The sequence below is a fragment of the Patiria miniata genome, unplaced genomic scaffold (assembly GCF_015706575.1).
Source record: "Patiria miniata isolate m_02_andy unplaced genomic scaffold, ASM1570657v1 HiC_scaffold_5, whole genome shotgun sequence".
Lineage (NCBI taxonomy): Eukaryota > Metazoa > Echinodermata > Asteroidea > Valvatida > Asterinidae > Patiria > Patiria miniata.
The window spans coordinates 2110932-2127829 of NW_024037072.1; the positions used below are offsets into that span (position 1 = coordinate 2110932).

Consider the following 16898-nt stretch of genomic DNA (forward strand, 5'->3'; position numbering starts at 1 on the left):
TAAAAAACATGGCATTAAAAAAAAAAAAAAGTCATCATATTTGGTAATTTATTTAATTTTATTTATTCATTTATTAAGGCCCCCCCCCCAAAAAGTCTCCGGTTTCTGGTATGGAGCTTGCCCCAAAAGTGGTGCGGCGATGCGGCGATGCATGGTTTTTTTTATTTTTTTATTTTTTTTACTTTCCCCCCCCCCTCAAATTTCAGCTGATGACTGCAAATGGTGCCCGACAAAATTTGGTGCAAAATGTATTGGAGCCCAGAGAGGCCGCCACATAAAGCTTATACTCGATTGTTACCCTATCTAAAAACACGTTACAATTGTGCAGCAGTACCGGTAGGATTCCAGTCAAACCAGTGAGTTTGGCTGTTTGGAGACATCATCTTACATTGAAAAAAATAACTTTTTAATTTTGCCGATGCGCATGGCTACGTTTTTGGGGGGGCCTTATTTTTTTTCTTGGCCCCCCCCCCAAGAAAAAAAATATTCCAGTGTCTACATTCCAACATGTTCAAGTCAGTCTGCATCTCCTTTTTTGCTCACTCCCCCCAAAAATCCCTGCCAAGGGCCACAAGTGATACATATTTGGCTGTAAATTCCCCAAGTGCTTCATGCCTGGGCAGTGATGCAGACCCAGTAGACCGCGAGCAAACCATATTGGTGATCTGCTTCATCCGGTCTCCTGGGTGATGATGTCACCTGCCACATCACCCATCTCCACATCACCCACTCCTCCCGGCAGAGTGACTCATCCTCAAGACAAACTAACAGTGCATCCCTGAGCAGAAGATGTGCTGTTTCTCAGGCCTTCACGTTTGATAATCTTGAGGAGACCTTTACAACTTACATACTACATGCACAATTTAACATCTTACATAAAATGCACGTCTGTGTTCTTTTGTTTGTCTTCAAAATTTGCTAGTATGCGTGTATCATGGCATGCTTGTACATATTCACTCCAGGTTACCATAGTAACAGCTCAAACAAACATGTACATGTAAACTTAAACAGGCTAGGGATACAGTTGTGGATTACAATATGAATTTGGATGAAAGAAGCTTCCGCTACAGTGTTAAAAATATATACACATAGATGTAGATCTATGTTAATGTTATTGGAATACCTGGCTCATAAATGAATATAAAAAAATGTAAATTAAATGACCAAAATTGCAGGTTAAAGTGTAGATTTCTCAAACAGATAAGATATTATTAACTCTGCTCATTTTTTTATCCTGTGTGCCAAGAGGACTGAGTCTTACATATTGGCATACTGGTACAAAAGATAAAAACAGTGAAACATATATTAAACATCATTTTGGTGCATTGCATTTACTACATGTGTGTATTTCCACAATGTAACACACTGAACAGTATTTTTAAATATGTGTATTTGGACTGGTTTGGAATATACATAAAATGCCAAAAAACAAAAATAAATTATAAAAAGATATTATAAATAATGATAAATACATGTTTTCAGTCTGGAAAGTGTAAACATTTTGTAGATTATATTTTTGTGATGAATGCCTCCTCTATTAAGGAAAAGTATGATTACATTGTAAATAAACAAGACTTCATGTCCAGCTGGCCTTCACCAAAATCAATACACAATTATCATAATGCAGATGTGTCATTGTGTTTGTGTGAATAGGAATCAATTTTGACAGGATGGGGGGTTCATAGCCAGGGGCAATCCCCCATTGATCATGATCAGCTGACTGGAAGATAATTGGCGTCTCAGGGGGCCTTATAATACCGTGCTTGGAATAAATTAACTGTCATAGTGTTTGTAATGTCGTGTACAAATTGTGCTCACACTAAACCCAGAGACTTACATTTGTAATTTTTACAGAATAGTCGAGGAAATAAAACAATTTAAGATTTATATGTACATACATGTAGACATGTACATGCATCTTAAATAAAGAATTCAAAGATTGGGCACAACATATAAAATATATTACGTACAAGTATGTTCACAGACTTTTGTCCATAATGCAACTCAATGAAAATGCTGTTGAAAGAAGAGATGAAGGGGGAGGGATTTGTTATAAGGATTTGCTGATAATTTGCAGCAAGTGAAACTGCTTAAAGATATTCCAAGAATTTCCTTCCCAAGGGGAAAAAAGTGAAGCAAAAAAAAAACCCCAAAAATGTCTCAAAACTTTATCTGATTGCTCTCATTTCTATTGGCGAGTTCCAAAAATGAAGATTTACATGTACTTCACTTTCACTTGAATATGGGCCGACTCATGAATAAAGCCTATTCTTCTGCGGATGTATTTGTACCGCTCCATTGTACAACAAATTGAGTACATGTACACTTTTAGCACTTCTCTTTTATCTGCAAGGCGAACTTGCCTTGGGCAAAAAATTGCCAAATCAAGCACTTAGCCGGATGACTAATCCACAGACTCTTGTACACCACTAGGCAGTGGGTTTTTATCTATATATATAAGAAAGAGTTTAACTCGGCCTCCGAGACGATGTTTGCTCATGAAAGGATCCCAGACCGCGGGCTCCCGCTGCGCGAAAATCGCTCCACGTCCGTGGAAAAATGCGGAGGGTGTCTTCCGCCGGGTCTGACACGTCGGGTCGTCCTGATTTTCCCGTACAGACCGGCGATCCTTTTCGTCTATTTTTGTGACTGCATTTTGCGCAGGAATTTGCCGTCGTGTGCGCTTTCACGTTGACTGCCTGGCCGCCCCCTGTGCTGGCTTCTCTGCGTGTCTAGACTGTGCGAGGTCAGCGAGGTCAACGTAGGGGTTCCGTTTACGTGTTCTACTCAGCCGTTCTGCAAAAGCGTTCATCAAATTGTGTTATGGGGTGACCTTGGTAAAATATTTTTTCTCCATGGTGCGTGGCCACCAAGTGCCCCTATTCTTTCGTATGCTTCGCTTGCCACCCCTGCGCCGAGTGCAACGAATACTCAGAAGGACTTCACATTAAGTATGCCTTGCGCAGTCTGACCAATCGAAAGTCTACACTGCGTAGTATTTCCGGGCTATGCAAAACTGTCGATGGCAACGCGTACTGCAGCCTGCTCAACACCCTGGAAACGAGGTTGGGTCTACGGTGCTCGCTATTTGCATGATTTGAAGCACAAGCATGTGAGTGACGTGTATAGTGCTCTGTTGCTTCCATCGTGTGTTAATACAGCTCCATGCTTCCACCAAGGCTGAGCGTTGTGAGTTCGCTGCCCGCCACAGTGTTGCGTTATAATTTCGGGGGCCTGTCTGGGATCAACGAAAGATCGATGCATTGCTTCAAACATCGAGATCTTAAACGCAGTCACACAAAAAATCAACGAAAATGTGTCCGATCCGGCGGAAGACACCCTCCACATTTTTCCACGGACGTGGAGCGATTGTGGCATCGCGAAAGACCGCGGTCTCAGATCGTTTCAGGAGCAAACATTTCTCGGAGGCCGAGTAAAATTTGCTCTTATATAGATGGTTGCCCCAAGTTGAATAACAGTTGACTCGACAAGTTCCTCGCAGACAGTCTCGCAAATTGTAAGACGTTCAAGTTTACGTTTGTTGAAGAGTCCAATACACTGAAACTTAATTATGACCTTCTTAATCAGCCTTCGCCTGTGTACTACGGCAAGCCTTCAAGTACGTTTTCCCACAAATGCCACTGCCTCACAAAATGCCAATTTAACAGAACGGGAACATTTACAGACTGTTGCCATGGTACATAATTATCATGGACGTCAATCGGTGGGGGACGGGGAACCCCTCCACCCCCCCCCCCCATTTTAAAGCGGTGGAGACTTTTTTGGTCCCCCCCCCCACACTTTTCTTCCCCGAATAAAAATTGTAGCTACCACATGTATAATGATTCTATTACTCAGAATAGCTGATTCAATGACACCAAACTCGGAAATGATGTTTAAAAGATGATCTTTTGCAAAAAAAAAAATGTTTTAGTGGTCAGAAATTGCCTCAGATCGCACCACAGAATTTGCTTTTCTACAACTGCATGTCTTCTCAACTAAATCCCCCAATTACATTCATCTCCCCACATTTTCATCCCCAACTCTACACCCTACCCGATCTATGATCGGGTAAATCAACGAGGGATCGATGCATTGCTTCAAATATTGTGATCTTTGAACTATGTTGGGTTGGAATAACGAAGAGTGCATAAATAATAATATTGGCGGTTGTTGGCTGTTTGGCCTTGCTTATATTATGGTTGAACAATGCCAACTTGAATGAAATAGTTAAATCGACTTTTTCCTCGCAGGTCTCGCAAATTGTAAGAAGTTCAAGTTTACGTTTGTTGAAGAGTCCAATACTGTACCTTCATAATGACCTTCCTCCATGATTCAGACTATGTAATTTTATGGTAACACACTCAACATTTTTATTGCAAATGCCACCTTTACGTTTTATTCCATTATGATTTATTGTCAAAACAGTACAATCAGCCTTCGCCTGTGTACTATACGGTAAGTCTTTCAACTCAGTTTTCCCACATTAACAAACGCGACTGCCTCACAAAATGCAATTTAACAGACCAACGGGAAAATTTACAGACAGTTATACATGCCATGGTACATAATTATCATGGGCGCGGCGTCAATCGGTGGGGGACGGGGGACCCCCACCCCAACATTTTAAAGCGGGCAATATCGTTTGGTTCCCTACCCCCACGTTTTCTTCCCCGAATAAAAATTGTAGCCTACTATAATATTCTTTTGCTCAGAACAGCTGATTCAATGACTCCAAACTCGAAATGATGTTTAAAAGATGATCTTTTGTTTTACTATCGTACGTGGTCAGAAATTTCCTCAGATCGGGTCACCGTAAATTGCTTTTCTATAGCTACATGTCTTCTCAACTAAATCCCCCATTTACATTTAACTCCCCACACTTTCAACCCCAACACAAATACGCCCTACCCGATCTATGATCGGGTAAATCAGCTTGTGGGGAATAAGACTGGCGAGATAATAAAATGGGCTCTCGCTAAACCCAAACAAATAGCGACAGATCTGACAGACTGCGATGCTGGCAGGGTATTTACATTGGGTGTAGTGTGATGCCGTGAGGATTCACATTAACATGGAAAGCACTGCAATGAATATTAATTCATTTTATGTATAGACCAAGGTGACAAAAGCATTTCATGATAAATTTTTTTTCAACTTGCATTTACGCAGGTGGCTTTATTTGGGCTTAGTTATTTGCTTATATGTGGTGATGAAAAGATATCATTATGAAAAACAAATAGAAATGTATTGCTGCTGCATCCAAAATATGTACATGTACATCACACGTACGTGATGTTTACATTACATATCTTATGTGGACATTCCTTTGTTTTCGCACAGTTAAGGAAAACCGGAGGAAAACAGTTTTTTACTCACACTGCGAAAACTCTCTCAACCCAAATATTTTATCCTGATTTCCTTGAGTGTTCCTCTTCATCTTGCGACAGATAACCCTAACCCCAAAATGCCTCTTAAAGGGAATGTACATCATTGGCTTTTGCTGTAATTTTCAGAAATGAACTATTTGAGGGGTTAGTATAATAGATCAAATATTGTTACACTGACATGTTTGAAGTTTTGTGTTCAAAAATGCTGAAAAAAAACAAGAAAAACAAAAATGTTCAAGTAGTCTGGTTCCTTGACTCACTAAAGATAAAATGGATCAATTTATAGATGCTGGAAAATTGTAAGGTAAGGGAACCAGTCTAGAGCTGGCCTGCACCCGTTCATGAACATGTAACCAATAGCAAACAAAATTTGGACTGAAAAAAGTGTAAAGTTGGAGCAGTAGTTGAACAATAGTTAGGTTTTTCCAACGGTGGTCGGCCGACCACCGTAGGAAATGTATACAAAAATACCATTTTCTTGATAATGATTTCACACCAGGTGCCATAATTTTACAGGCTGCTTTAGACTGTCATTTACCAACATCCTAGTAAGGTATTTCGTAAAAACTTGGTAGTTTTATTTTTCGATGTTTGCAAATGTTGTATATTCCCATTAACCTGTTTTCTAGAGAGGGCGAAACCTTATGTGGACCTGGCTTAGTCCACATAATGTTCACACATCCTGCATTATGTGGACCTGTTTTGTTGTCAGGTCCACATAAAGATGGTTACATGTAGGTTGGCACCTATTGGTATGTGTACTTCATGTGTAGTGTACAATTGAAGTGTAAATTGTACTGGATAAACACATATTTATACGATTTACAATTTGAAAATTGTAGTCTCTATCATCCCAAAGCAACCTGACAAGAGTTACTCCTTAATTATACCACCTCAAGCCACCCCAGCTCTCTCTGGGTTTTAAGGATTTATCAAGGGAGGAAAATGGTGTAGTATACTGCATTGTAGTGCACGTGCTAATGGGCTATTTAAAACGTTTATGTAAACACAATATTCCAAACTAACGAACATTTTGCCCACAGTATGCATTGCTTTGTCTCGTCAGGTACAACAGATGTTCACAATTGCTGCAGTGTAGTCCAAGGACATTTTAGTCAGATCTAATTTTTGGATTATTACAATTTTTGGATTATTGCATGTACATTTTGTAAGCACAAATTACTTTAAAAATTATATTCACAGATACACATTATTCATTGTACATCAACCAAGTCAAGAGTCTCAAAATTTCAAATGATTTTGTTTTGTGGCTTTTCATGGAATGTATACATCTGTAGAGATGTAGGATTTCAAATGAGTTTTAATCTTAATATTCTCATAATTGCCTTGGTTTTCTCATTCTTGTATTACAGAGAGCCTGATGACACAGCCAGCAAACGGCAGAGCCTCCAATCAGTGGCTTACACCTGGAAGGGGTTTCTCAGCAACACCTCCCCATATACCTACCCCAACCTGAGCGCCAAGAATGTGATCAAGGTCTCTCTGGGAAGTAGGCACTCTGCCTTCCTGACTGATCAGCATGCCGTCTACTGCTACGGTTCTGGGGAGCTCGGCCAACTGGGCCACAAGAAGTTCTCCGATGTCACCAAGCAGCCTGTACTTGTCCAAGATTTGAAAGGGGAGAACGTCATCGATGTGGTGTGTGGGAGCAACCACACGGCAGTTCTGTGTTCAGATGGCATTGTCTTCTGCTGGGGAGACTCCAGCAGTGGCCAGTGTGGGATTGGACAGATAGAGAAGACCAACTCGCCCCAGCAGGTGCAGATCAGCGACACAGATTCCGATCCAATCATCACACAGATCTCATGTGGAGACTCACACACCTTGGCCTTATCCAGCAGTGCCGAGATATGGGCCTGGGGAACAGGTCCGCAGCTGGGACTTGGGACGGGATCAACGCCTGTCCCGACCCCACGAAAGGTGCAAGGCCTGGTGGGGAGAAAGGTGCTGCAGATATCGTGTGGTTCAAACCACAGCCTGGCTGTGGTGCAGAAAGCACGCACCTCCAAGCTGAGCGGCGGCAGGCAGAGAGACATGGATGAGGAAAGTTCTGGAACCAGTAGTCTCCAGATGACGGATGAAATTTACTCCCTCCACGAAGAAGGGGACATTGTCATCATAACGGACACGAGAACCGCAAGCAGCTCTGTCGAAGAGATTCCCTCAATGAGAAGCTTTTCACCGGACAGTATTGATGTTGCAGCAAGACGACCAGCTCAAAAGGATGCACCTGCCAAAAGCGATTCGGAGGATTCCAACAACAGCCAAGGCACGTACACTGTGGATGAAGACAAGGAAAAAGAAGCAGAAGCTGGACAAAGTGAGTCTGTGGTCAATGGGGAGGTTTTCCATGATCAGCCAGATAGTGTCAGCACCCCGACTTCAACAATTCGGCCAGAACGAAGACTGACATTCACTGAATCCTTCGACAGTGCTTCTGCCAAGAAGTACCTGGCGCAGCAGCTGAAGCCCCTGCAGCTCGCAGAGCCACCCAAGCCAGTCAAGACATCCCCAAAAGACCGCATTCTTGCCAGCCTCCCACAAGCCGTGTCCTCGAAAATCAGCAAGCTGATGAGCCCCCTCAGCCTGAGGTCGAAATTTAGTCTGACGGAGTGCGGCGAGCAAGAGGACACAGAGGTTGAGGAGCTGATGATGAGCGGGGTTTCCCAGCATGAACTTGGCAAAAGCTCTGGTGTCAGGTTCTCGCTAGAGGGTCCTCTGGATGACTCAACATTACAGACTGAAGTGTGGAGCTGGGGCAAGGGGGCAAATGGGCAGCTTGGCCAGGGAGACCCTCTTGACAAGTTAGTACATATACTCACAAATGTGCCTTTAGTTTTTGTTGGGTTCCCAATCCACTCTGAAAATCAGGGAAAACATTTCTTTGAGTTTCCATAGTCAAGTCGGGGAAACTCAAAGAATTGGGGAAAACAAAAAAATCAGGGAAAACTTGTGCAACAAATTATCATTATGGCGTAACTTGTGCAACAAATTATGGCGTAACTTGTGCAACAAATTATGGCGTAACTTGCGGAATCATATTAGGTGGCATACGTTACATGGCGTAGCGACTGAACTTCTGAAGTGACCTATTTTAACAGCATATTGTGATCGTTGTGGAGCATGTTATTGTGCCACTTATCAAGGTTGATACAAGACACTCGCAGCTTTTTGTTTGAAATAAAAGAATTGCTTCATGTATTTGACTCATGATGGAGTTTTTAGAGTTGCCGCACGATTCTGAAGAAAGTCGGACAAAGATATTTTCAAAATGACGGGTGAAGGTGATTCAACGACTGTTTAACGAACGAACAAAATCATACACAAACCGTCATCGTAAATGATGCTGTTTTTATCCACGTCCAAGATGTTCAGATTATCGAAAACGTTTCGCAGCTAAGTTTTGTGAAATTGCTCGTAAGTTTATTGCGCAGCTGTGCAATAAATTTGTTGCATAAGTCCCACGCATGGCGTAAGTTACGCACTGTTTTGTGAAATTTGCAACCTGTATGCTGCTTGCTCATACATGCACGGTGAAGTGCATACATGAGGCAGATGAGGTTGGAGTGATGACTCATAGATTGTAAAGCTAGTTTTCATATTGACAATTTCAAACTTTGCATCAGTGAATTCTAATCACGTTAAAATCTGCAGTGGGAAAGGTTGCCTTCATCAACAGAGCTCTGTCATATGTATTTAAGAATGTACGATACATATACATTGTCTATTTCAGTACTAAATGTACGCAAATGTTTAAACTAAAATACATGTACAGGGTTGTTGATCTGGGCAATTTTTTTTATGGCAGTTTTTCAATACGGAAGAAATTTATCAATTAATTAAAGGGTCCTTATTTTGAAGTTATAGGCTCTGTACGTAAACCCGTACAGTGTTTCTCATTCAAGAGAAAATAAGTCATGCATAAATGTATTATAATGAACCAGCTTACACCCTTCACCCTTGAGCTCTTGGTACGAAGTCTATAGCAGTGTTGGAGCAAAGGCTTAAACCGCCAAGGCCAAGGCCAAGGCCAAGGCTTTGACCCTCAAGGCCAAGGCCAAGGCCAAGGCTTAGACCTTCAAGCCTCGAGGCCAAGGCCAAGGCTTAACCCTCAAGGCCAAGGCCAAGGCCAAGGCCCTGTTTTATAACATGACCACTGATATAGAACTAATTATAGTCACATGACTCATCATCACGAATCGCCCATTAAGAAGAACAACATGTCTTAAATTGCAATCAACATGCTCGCATACACCGTTTTATGACTGCATTAGATCTATTAAAGTATAAGTGCAGGTCTTCAATGTGGTTTAACTAAAACAAAATAAAGATTTACTTCTATATTGACGCACAATTCTCCCAAGTGTAACAAAAGGGGGATCCAAGAAACTGATTGGGAAATGTTTATTTGCTGTGCCAACATGGTCAGAAATATCAGCATTATCTAAAACAGATACATGCAAATCTTTAGCACTTATCAGGGAGACATACAACCAATCAGATCTGGGTCATTCCACCGGGTTGGGAAGCAGTGCATGTTACATCCATATATTTGGTTATACTATTAAAAATATCAATGCATTCTAAACAATTGCTTAACATAATATTTGTCTTAGGGTGTTTCAATATTTGAGAAAGTTTGAAATCATTTGAAAGTACTTTGACAAAAATATGAGCAAAAATGTATTAATTCGGATGTAACATAATTGACACTGTTTCAATGTTACATCCAAAAATTCTTTTTTTTGCCATATTTTACACGTGTATGTAAAATGTTACCCAAACTGACATTGCATATTTACAACTGGACACCTAAGCACCAAGACAAACTTTTGTTTTGGTATAGTCAGGGTTCAAATATGGCAGAAACAATACCTCAAGTGTGGATGTAACGGTGTAAAAATCACTCAATGGAAGTGTGACATTTGGGGTTTACACCGTGTAAATGTTACATCCACACAAACAAGCTATCATTTCTGCTCCATTTGATGTCTGACTACCATAACAAAAGCTTCTCTTATTGTGTTGCATCTATAGTAAGAAGTACGCGAAGTAAATTTGGGTAATATTTCGAAGAAATTAAAAAAAAAAAGATAACAAATGTCATATTTGGACGTAACACTGACACGGTGTCAATGTTACATCCAAAATTACATTTTTTGCTCATATTTTTGGCAAAATACATTGAAATGATTTCAAACTTTCTGCAGTCGTGAAACACCCAACAACAAATATTATGTAGAGCAACTGCTAGCAAGGCATTCATGCTTTTCTTAATATGGTCATATGTCACACTTTGTTCCCCAACCCGGTGGAATGACCAATCTATTCCATAATTGTACGCAATTTAAGTGATCATCTCATTAGCCCCACAAGTGTACAGAATATTTTTGCAGCAAATCTACTACAATGGTAACAACATGTGATGCTATAAAAGTGGAAGTGTGCCAAACACACAAATCTACAAGGGGTTTCCCTCCTCCATGGTAATACGATTAAAATGGTAACAGCAAAATTTCGAACAGATTTATCTGGAAAATGCAAAAATCTATGGGCCTTGAAGGGCCTTGACTCAAAATTGCAAGGCTGTGATCCCTCAAGGCCAAGGCCAAGGCCAAGGCTTTTGCCCTCAAGCCTCAAGGCCAAGGCCAAGGCCCCAAAATCCAGCCTTAAGGCAGCCTTAAGGCCAAGGCCCAGCATCAAGGCACTACATCACTGGTCTATAGCGTACATCTATGCAATTTCCAAACTCACACTTCATTGGCAAAATCTAAATTTGTGGTCATTTTCATGCATTTGTCATAAAGAAATGAATAAATACAATCTGAAGTAATTAATACGTAGCTTTTGACAAGTACAACTTTTAAAGCTTAGAGAATTTCCTCCTTATATCCTTTTGGCAATAGTGTATCATTGATCCAAATCTGGAGTCTTTTTTCTGTTTGTAAATTATCAACAGCAATCTGATGCATTTGCTGTACATCCATGTACATGTACATGTACATGTACATGTTCATGTGTATGGGAACATGTAACATAAAAGCAGACGTTCTCTTCCTTGAGCATGTCAGTTTCATTTTGTTTTGCTGTAGTTTGGGGCGTATCCTGAAAGCATACATGTACATTTACCCTGTCTATATTTCGTTTTTTTCCCTTCATTTTTGTCAACAAACCTATGTAGTGTACATTTACTCAAAAGTACCGGTAACTTCATTGTTATAAAAAACAAAACAGGCACACAATTACAAGGAAATTGTGTCCCTTAATAATAAGCACCACTTTCACTTTCATTCAGTATATGATTGTACTGCAGGATTAAAACAAATACTACATAATGTAGGCCTATTCTTTACGTAATTTACATGAATCAGTAAAATCAATAAACAGAGTCTAGGGTGTGCACATACACTGTACATGTATGTACTCATGTGACGTACCTACGTGTACATGTACAATGTAGATGTAAATTATAATGCAAAAATCAATGTGCCGGCACTTGAATTTTTTCCCCTTTTTACATGTTCATGTATGTATGGCATAAAATTTACCACAATTGAAGCAAAGGGTCCCACACGGTACATGTCATTCACACTGCAGATGGGCAATTCCACGGTTACTCACGTTATATTTTCGTCACGCGAGTAACCGATTTTGTGCATCTTGTTTATCATACATAACACATTTTTCTGGATGTCGTCTTTGGTGTTTAGGTAGGTCTAGGTATACTCTATCTACCGGTACCATGGGGATAACAGTTACTAAATCTTTTCAGTAAGGTAATTACAGCCCAAGGAAACTCAAAAGTACATCAAAAATGTAACGTGAGTAACCGTGGAATTGCCCAGATACTGGTACATGTACAGGATGTTTTTGTAAATGTACATGTTTATGTTTTTATTCAACAAGTGCACTGTATTATGTAATTTACTGCAATTGAACTATATTCTTTGAAGAGGATTCAAAATGCACCTGCACTGTATCTAGATGGTACACATACAGTGAATGCAGTAATCATATGCCCTCCTGATAAATTTTCAAATGCCATTCCTGCCCGATTTGATAACCCTGTCAGGCAGTATACACACTTGTGAGTTTCTGCTTGACATATCACACGCCTGACAGAAGCAATAAAGTTTGGTCATACAGGGAGGCATGGCAGTGAGATGTGACTAATTATTATGCATCTAATGCACCCTACAGCTGTAGACCCACACATGGACATGTACCGTACGTGTCTCGCTTAGAAATGCTGAAGGCTGAAGCAAAATATCAGAATTATAAACGAATTGTATAATTTACTGCATTCACACATGTGCATGTAAACATAAGAATTCATGAACACATACAATTACAAATACATGAAGAAATATTTGGCAATTGATGAACATTTGCTGTTTACTTTTTGCAGTCAATGTGCACTATAGTACCATTTGCACCTGTAGGTCTATATACAAATGTACCCACAAACATTTACTGTACTAGTGGGCTGCTAAATACTGTATTAGTTAGTGTTTTTTTATAACATCAAATAACAAATTAGGTCCAATTAAATGTTATTACTATCACTTTTGTTGTTGAATATGTTGTATACAAATGCACACTGTGAATAATGTGTACATGAACACACACTGTACCTGTACATGTAATAAGATTCACTTCAGGTAAAGTACATGAACATCTACATGTATACGAGGCTGCCCTTGTCACTTGTTATATATTTTCCTAAATTTAATTGTTTGATAAACTGAACATACATGCGTACATTTACACGTACATACAAGTTCCTGTAGGCATTGATGTTTTAATTTGCCTTTTACAGAGCACAACCCCTGGTCATCAAGCAGTTGACTGGTAAGGGTGTGGTCCGCGTGATAGCTGGACCGAACCATTCCATGGCCATAGCAAGCAGCGGTCAGGCATTCTCCTGGGGTTGCAACTCTGACGGTCAGCTGGGACACAATGGTCAGCTGGTTCCAAAAAGGATCAAGGTAAAAGAATATGTTTTTACATTTTTAAAATGACCTGTGATGGCGTGTTGGTCAAAGCCAAAAGTGTTTTCATTTTTACTGAAGTAATGAGCAGTGCGTGAAATTAGACAAAAAAAGTGGTCAGACAAAATGTCCGAGCACAATCAAAAGTGTTCTGCCATTGTCAGACGAACTTTCAAAAGGCCGCGTTTACTATACTTCAAACACGTGGACGGTACATACACGTGTGTACATGTACAGTATGTATGTTTACGTACGTACGTATCCATAATACACACTATGTAGTTGCAATGACAAGCGCCGGGCATTCACGCGCTCGTTTCTGTAGTAAGCCACGTTGTGAGACTTTAGTAACAATCACGCACTTAAAGCATACCGCGCAACACAACGTACTTTGATCTTGCTAAATTCTTATTACATGTATGCGCGTCAATGTCCTTATAATACTCTATATTTCGACTCGTCACTATACAGACTCGATTCAAGTCTGCAGAACACATAACTTAAACTGGGTGAAATTGCAGTTCTGAATGTCCAAAGAGGCTCGATCGAATCATTATAGCAAGGAATAGAGGTTGAATCAGGTCCAATTTAACACTTTTGCCCAATAGAAATTAACTGGGAATTCCACAAACGGCCACTGCTCATTTCCATAAAATGACTTGAAAAGTACAAAAAGTTGTATTAACTGATTTGTAGAAGAAACACGAAGACTGCTGATCGAAACACAATTTATCGACTTGATTTCACGTCTATTTTTTGGCAAACGGCACGTACGTACGAATGCCAATCTATCGCTGTGCACGCCGCGCTGTACTAGACTGTGTAATGATTGGGGTGTAAACGCGTTGCATCTATTGCGTGAATATAAGACAACACGTACATGTAGTTAGCAGCCGCTCAGCGTACGGTAAGTATTACAGACCGGATCATCGGAAATAAACAACAAAATACTTTTGAGTGCAAGCGTTTATTTCATACTTCTGAAAAAGACAACTCCACAAAGAATACATAAATCGCTCGGACATTTTGTCCGAGCACATCTGCATTTGGTCGGACAAACCATGAAAGTGGTCGGAAAATGTCTGATGTCCGACTGTAATTTCACGCACTGTGCATTTATCTCATTTAAGTATAAAATTGAACAATGAAGTTGATTGGAGCGGGGTTTGAACCTGCAACCTCTGGAACACCGTATCAGTGCTCTACCAACTCTATCCAGCCCTAATATTGTTGGTAGAGCGCCAATACGATTTCCAGAGGTTTTTGAATTTTTGTTAAGCCTGTTGGTTACTTGAGCCCAAATTCACAGAATAGCACAATTTCATTGAGCCCATACCTATTATACAGTAGCAGATAAAGCAGCAGATTTCATGCTATTCAAATCGGCAACATTTGCCTAAACCTTCAATAAACATGTTAAATAGAATTGAAGTTTTGAAATATTCACACACGTAACGCTAGCACAACTTCAACTTTTGATAAAAAAAACCCCAAGAATCATCAATAAAGTTTATATCAACTGATAAAGGGTGTTATTACCTACGTTTTCATTTTTTTCAGATGCCTAATAATGCTTTAGTATGGGATGCTGCTGCTGGCAGTACCCACACTCTCCTGTTAGCAGATGGGAACAGCTTCCAGCCCGACATATACTATCTGGGAAAACAACCAAGGTTTGCGACAGATTTTTGTTAACCTTTGTTTTGTTTTTCATTGGAAATGTTGAACTATAATGAGATCACTGTCTAACTTCGAGGCACTTAATTAAAGATGGTCAAATTTGCTTTTTCACTCTTTTGTCTGTGTCTCTCTTTCTCCACAAGTCAACAGAACTTTTGATTGATTTGTTGGTTCAAAAGCAAAGAAAAGTTCACCTCAAATCAATATGGAATCGGATCGGCATGTATTTCTGGTATCATTGGCGTGAACTGACTGGGAATATTCTATTTCTCCAATGGGTGGAGAGAGGGACTTTGGGGTGAAGTGGGTTGCTGAAGGACACAACAGAGATTCAATCCAGCTGCTGCTGATGTATGGGTAGCAGCTGGACTCCAAGCCTTGGCCTTCTGATCATGAATCATTGACCCTCACAACTAGACCAAACTCCCCTCCCCCACAAGAAGTTGTAACAACTACACCATTATAACAAGATTTAGTTGTTGCATCAGAAAGCTTAAAGCCTACTTCTAGTTGGAAACTATCATTTGGAGAAATGCTGATGCTAAAAATATCCATTTTGGGCTTAGGTAGAAAAATGTGGCTTTTCACTGGAGTTAGCTAATTTGAATGTTTAATATTTGTATATACTGACCTGAATTAAAAAAAAATTGAGCGTAAAATTGTAGAGCTCTTCTGATTCTTTGTTGTATATATTTTTCTCAATAAAAGAGCCACTTCCTGTGTATGTTGTAAGAAAACTACAATCACGATTTTATTCAAGTAGTTTGATTTCTTCGTTTTTTAAATGTTTTCAGTCTCCAAGAATTAAAGAACGAGGGGCGTACTGGCACACCGGAGAACAGCCCCCTGAAGGAGAGTAAAGAAGCCAGTAAGAAGCGGCCGATGTCTAGCATTGCCAAGGGACCAACAGTCAAATATGCAGCAAGAGCCAAACAGCCAGAAAAGCTTCCCTTCATTAGAAAGGTAAACTCTGGCATGAGAAACGTGTGACCACAGACTGCAATTGCTAGTGTGGGTCTTTTATGAAGCCAGTGAATAGCCAGGAAAAATCTTGAGAGCAAAGCTAAACTGTTAGCGTTGCAGGTTAGCTCAGTATCAGTGGGAATAGAAACGGTTGGCACGGCAAGAACTAGAATCGTCAGAAAAGTTAAAGTAAACTTGTCGGTGCCATTGTGAAGCCGGATGGAGAAAGATTTCCACGTACATAATGTGTAACATTCTTTCTAAACATGATTCTTTTCTGCCGTTTCCAGTGTGGTTGGGCCCAGTTTGTAGCAGCTGCGTCTGACCTGTGTGCATGCATCACAGACAAGAATGCCTCCGGCTTTACGGCCATTCTCCATGAGCTGGCTGCCTCTGAGAGACTCTTGCACTACCAGCTCACCACAACGCGGTCCACTATCATCAAGGCCCTCAGCAGTCCAGGTATAAGTTGCAATTATGATTATTGCTTATTTCTGGTACTGAGACCAAGGATTCCTCAAAAGCGCCCGAGGCACTGTAGCTCGCAAGCCTGAAGAAACCTGTAGAGAGAAGACAACGAGATGAAATTAGAGTTTTAGAGGTTGGAGGAAAAATCCCAGAAGAATATTCTGGGGAAAACCCATGGACTCAGGTAGGGACGGAAAACCCAATCCACACGGGGACCATGGCAGGAATGGAACCTGGGCCATAGAGGTGGAAGGGGAGGAAATGACTACTGTGCCTACCTGACTCCCTAAGTATCCCGAGTCCCATGTTGTTGTTGAGTCCTTTTATGGGTGACCAAGTATGGACTTCTTACAGGAACAGTAGATAGCACTGGGTGACAACTAGG

General features: G+C 40.5%; 1 protein-coding gene across 2 annotated transcripts in view; it reads left to right on the forward strand.

Annotated features, from left to right (window-relative positions):
• The window catches only part of LOC119740929 (alsin-like), a 50784-nt gene that overhangs the window by 2245 nt on the left and 31641 nt on the right, over positions 1 to 16898 (forward strand). For both annotated transcript variants that reach the window (XM_038216418.1, XM_038216420.1), the window contains exons 2-6: positions 6764 to 8215; positions 13231 to 13399; positions 14963 to 15075; positions 15877 to 16045; positions 16336 to 16507. In XM_038216418.1, the coding sequence (XP_038072346.1) occupies positions 6764 to 8215; positions 13231 to 13399; positions 14963 to 15075; positions 15877 to 16045; positions 16336 to 16507 (2075 nt within the window). The remainder of the gene's footprint in view (positions 1 to 6763; positions 8216 to 13230; positions 13400 to 14962; positions 15076 to 15876; positions 16046 to 16335; positions 16508 to 16898) is intronic.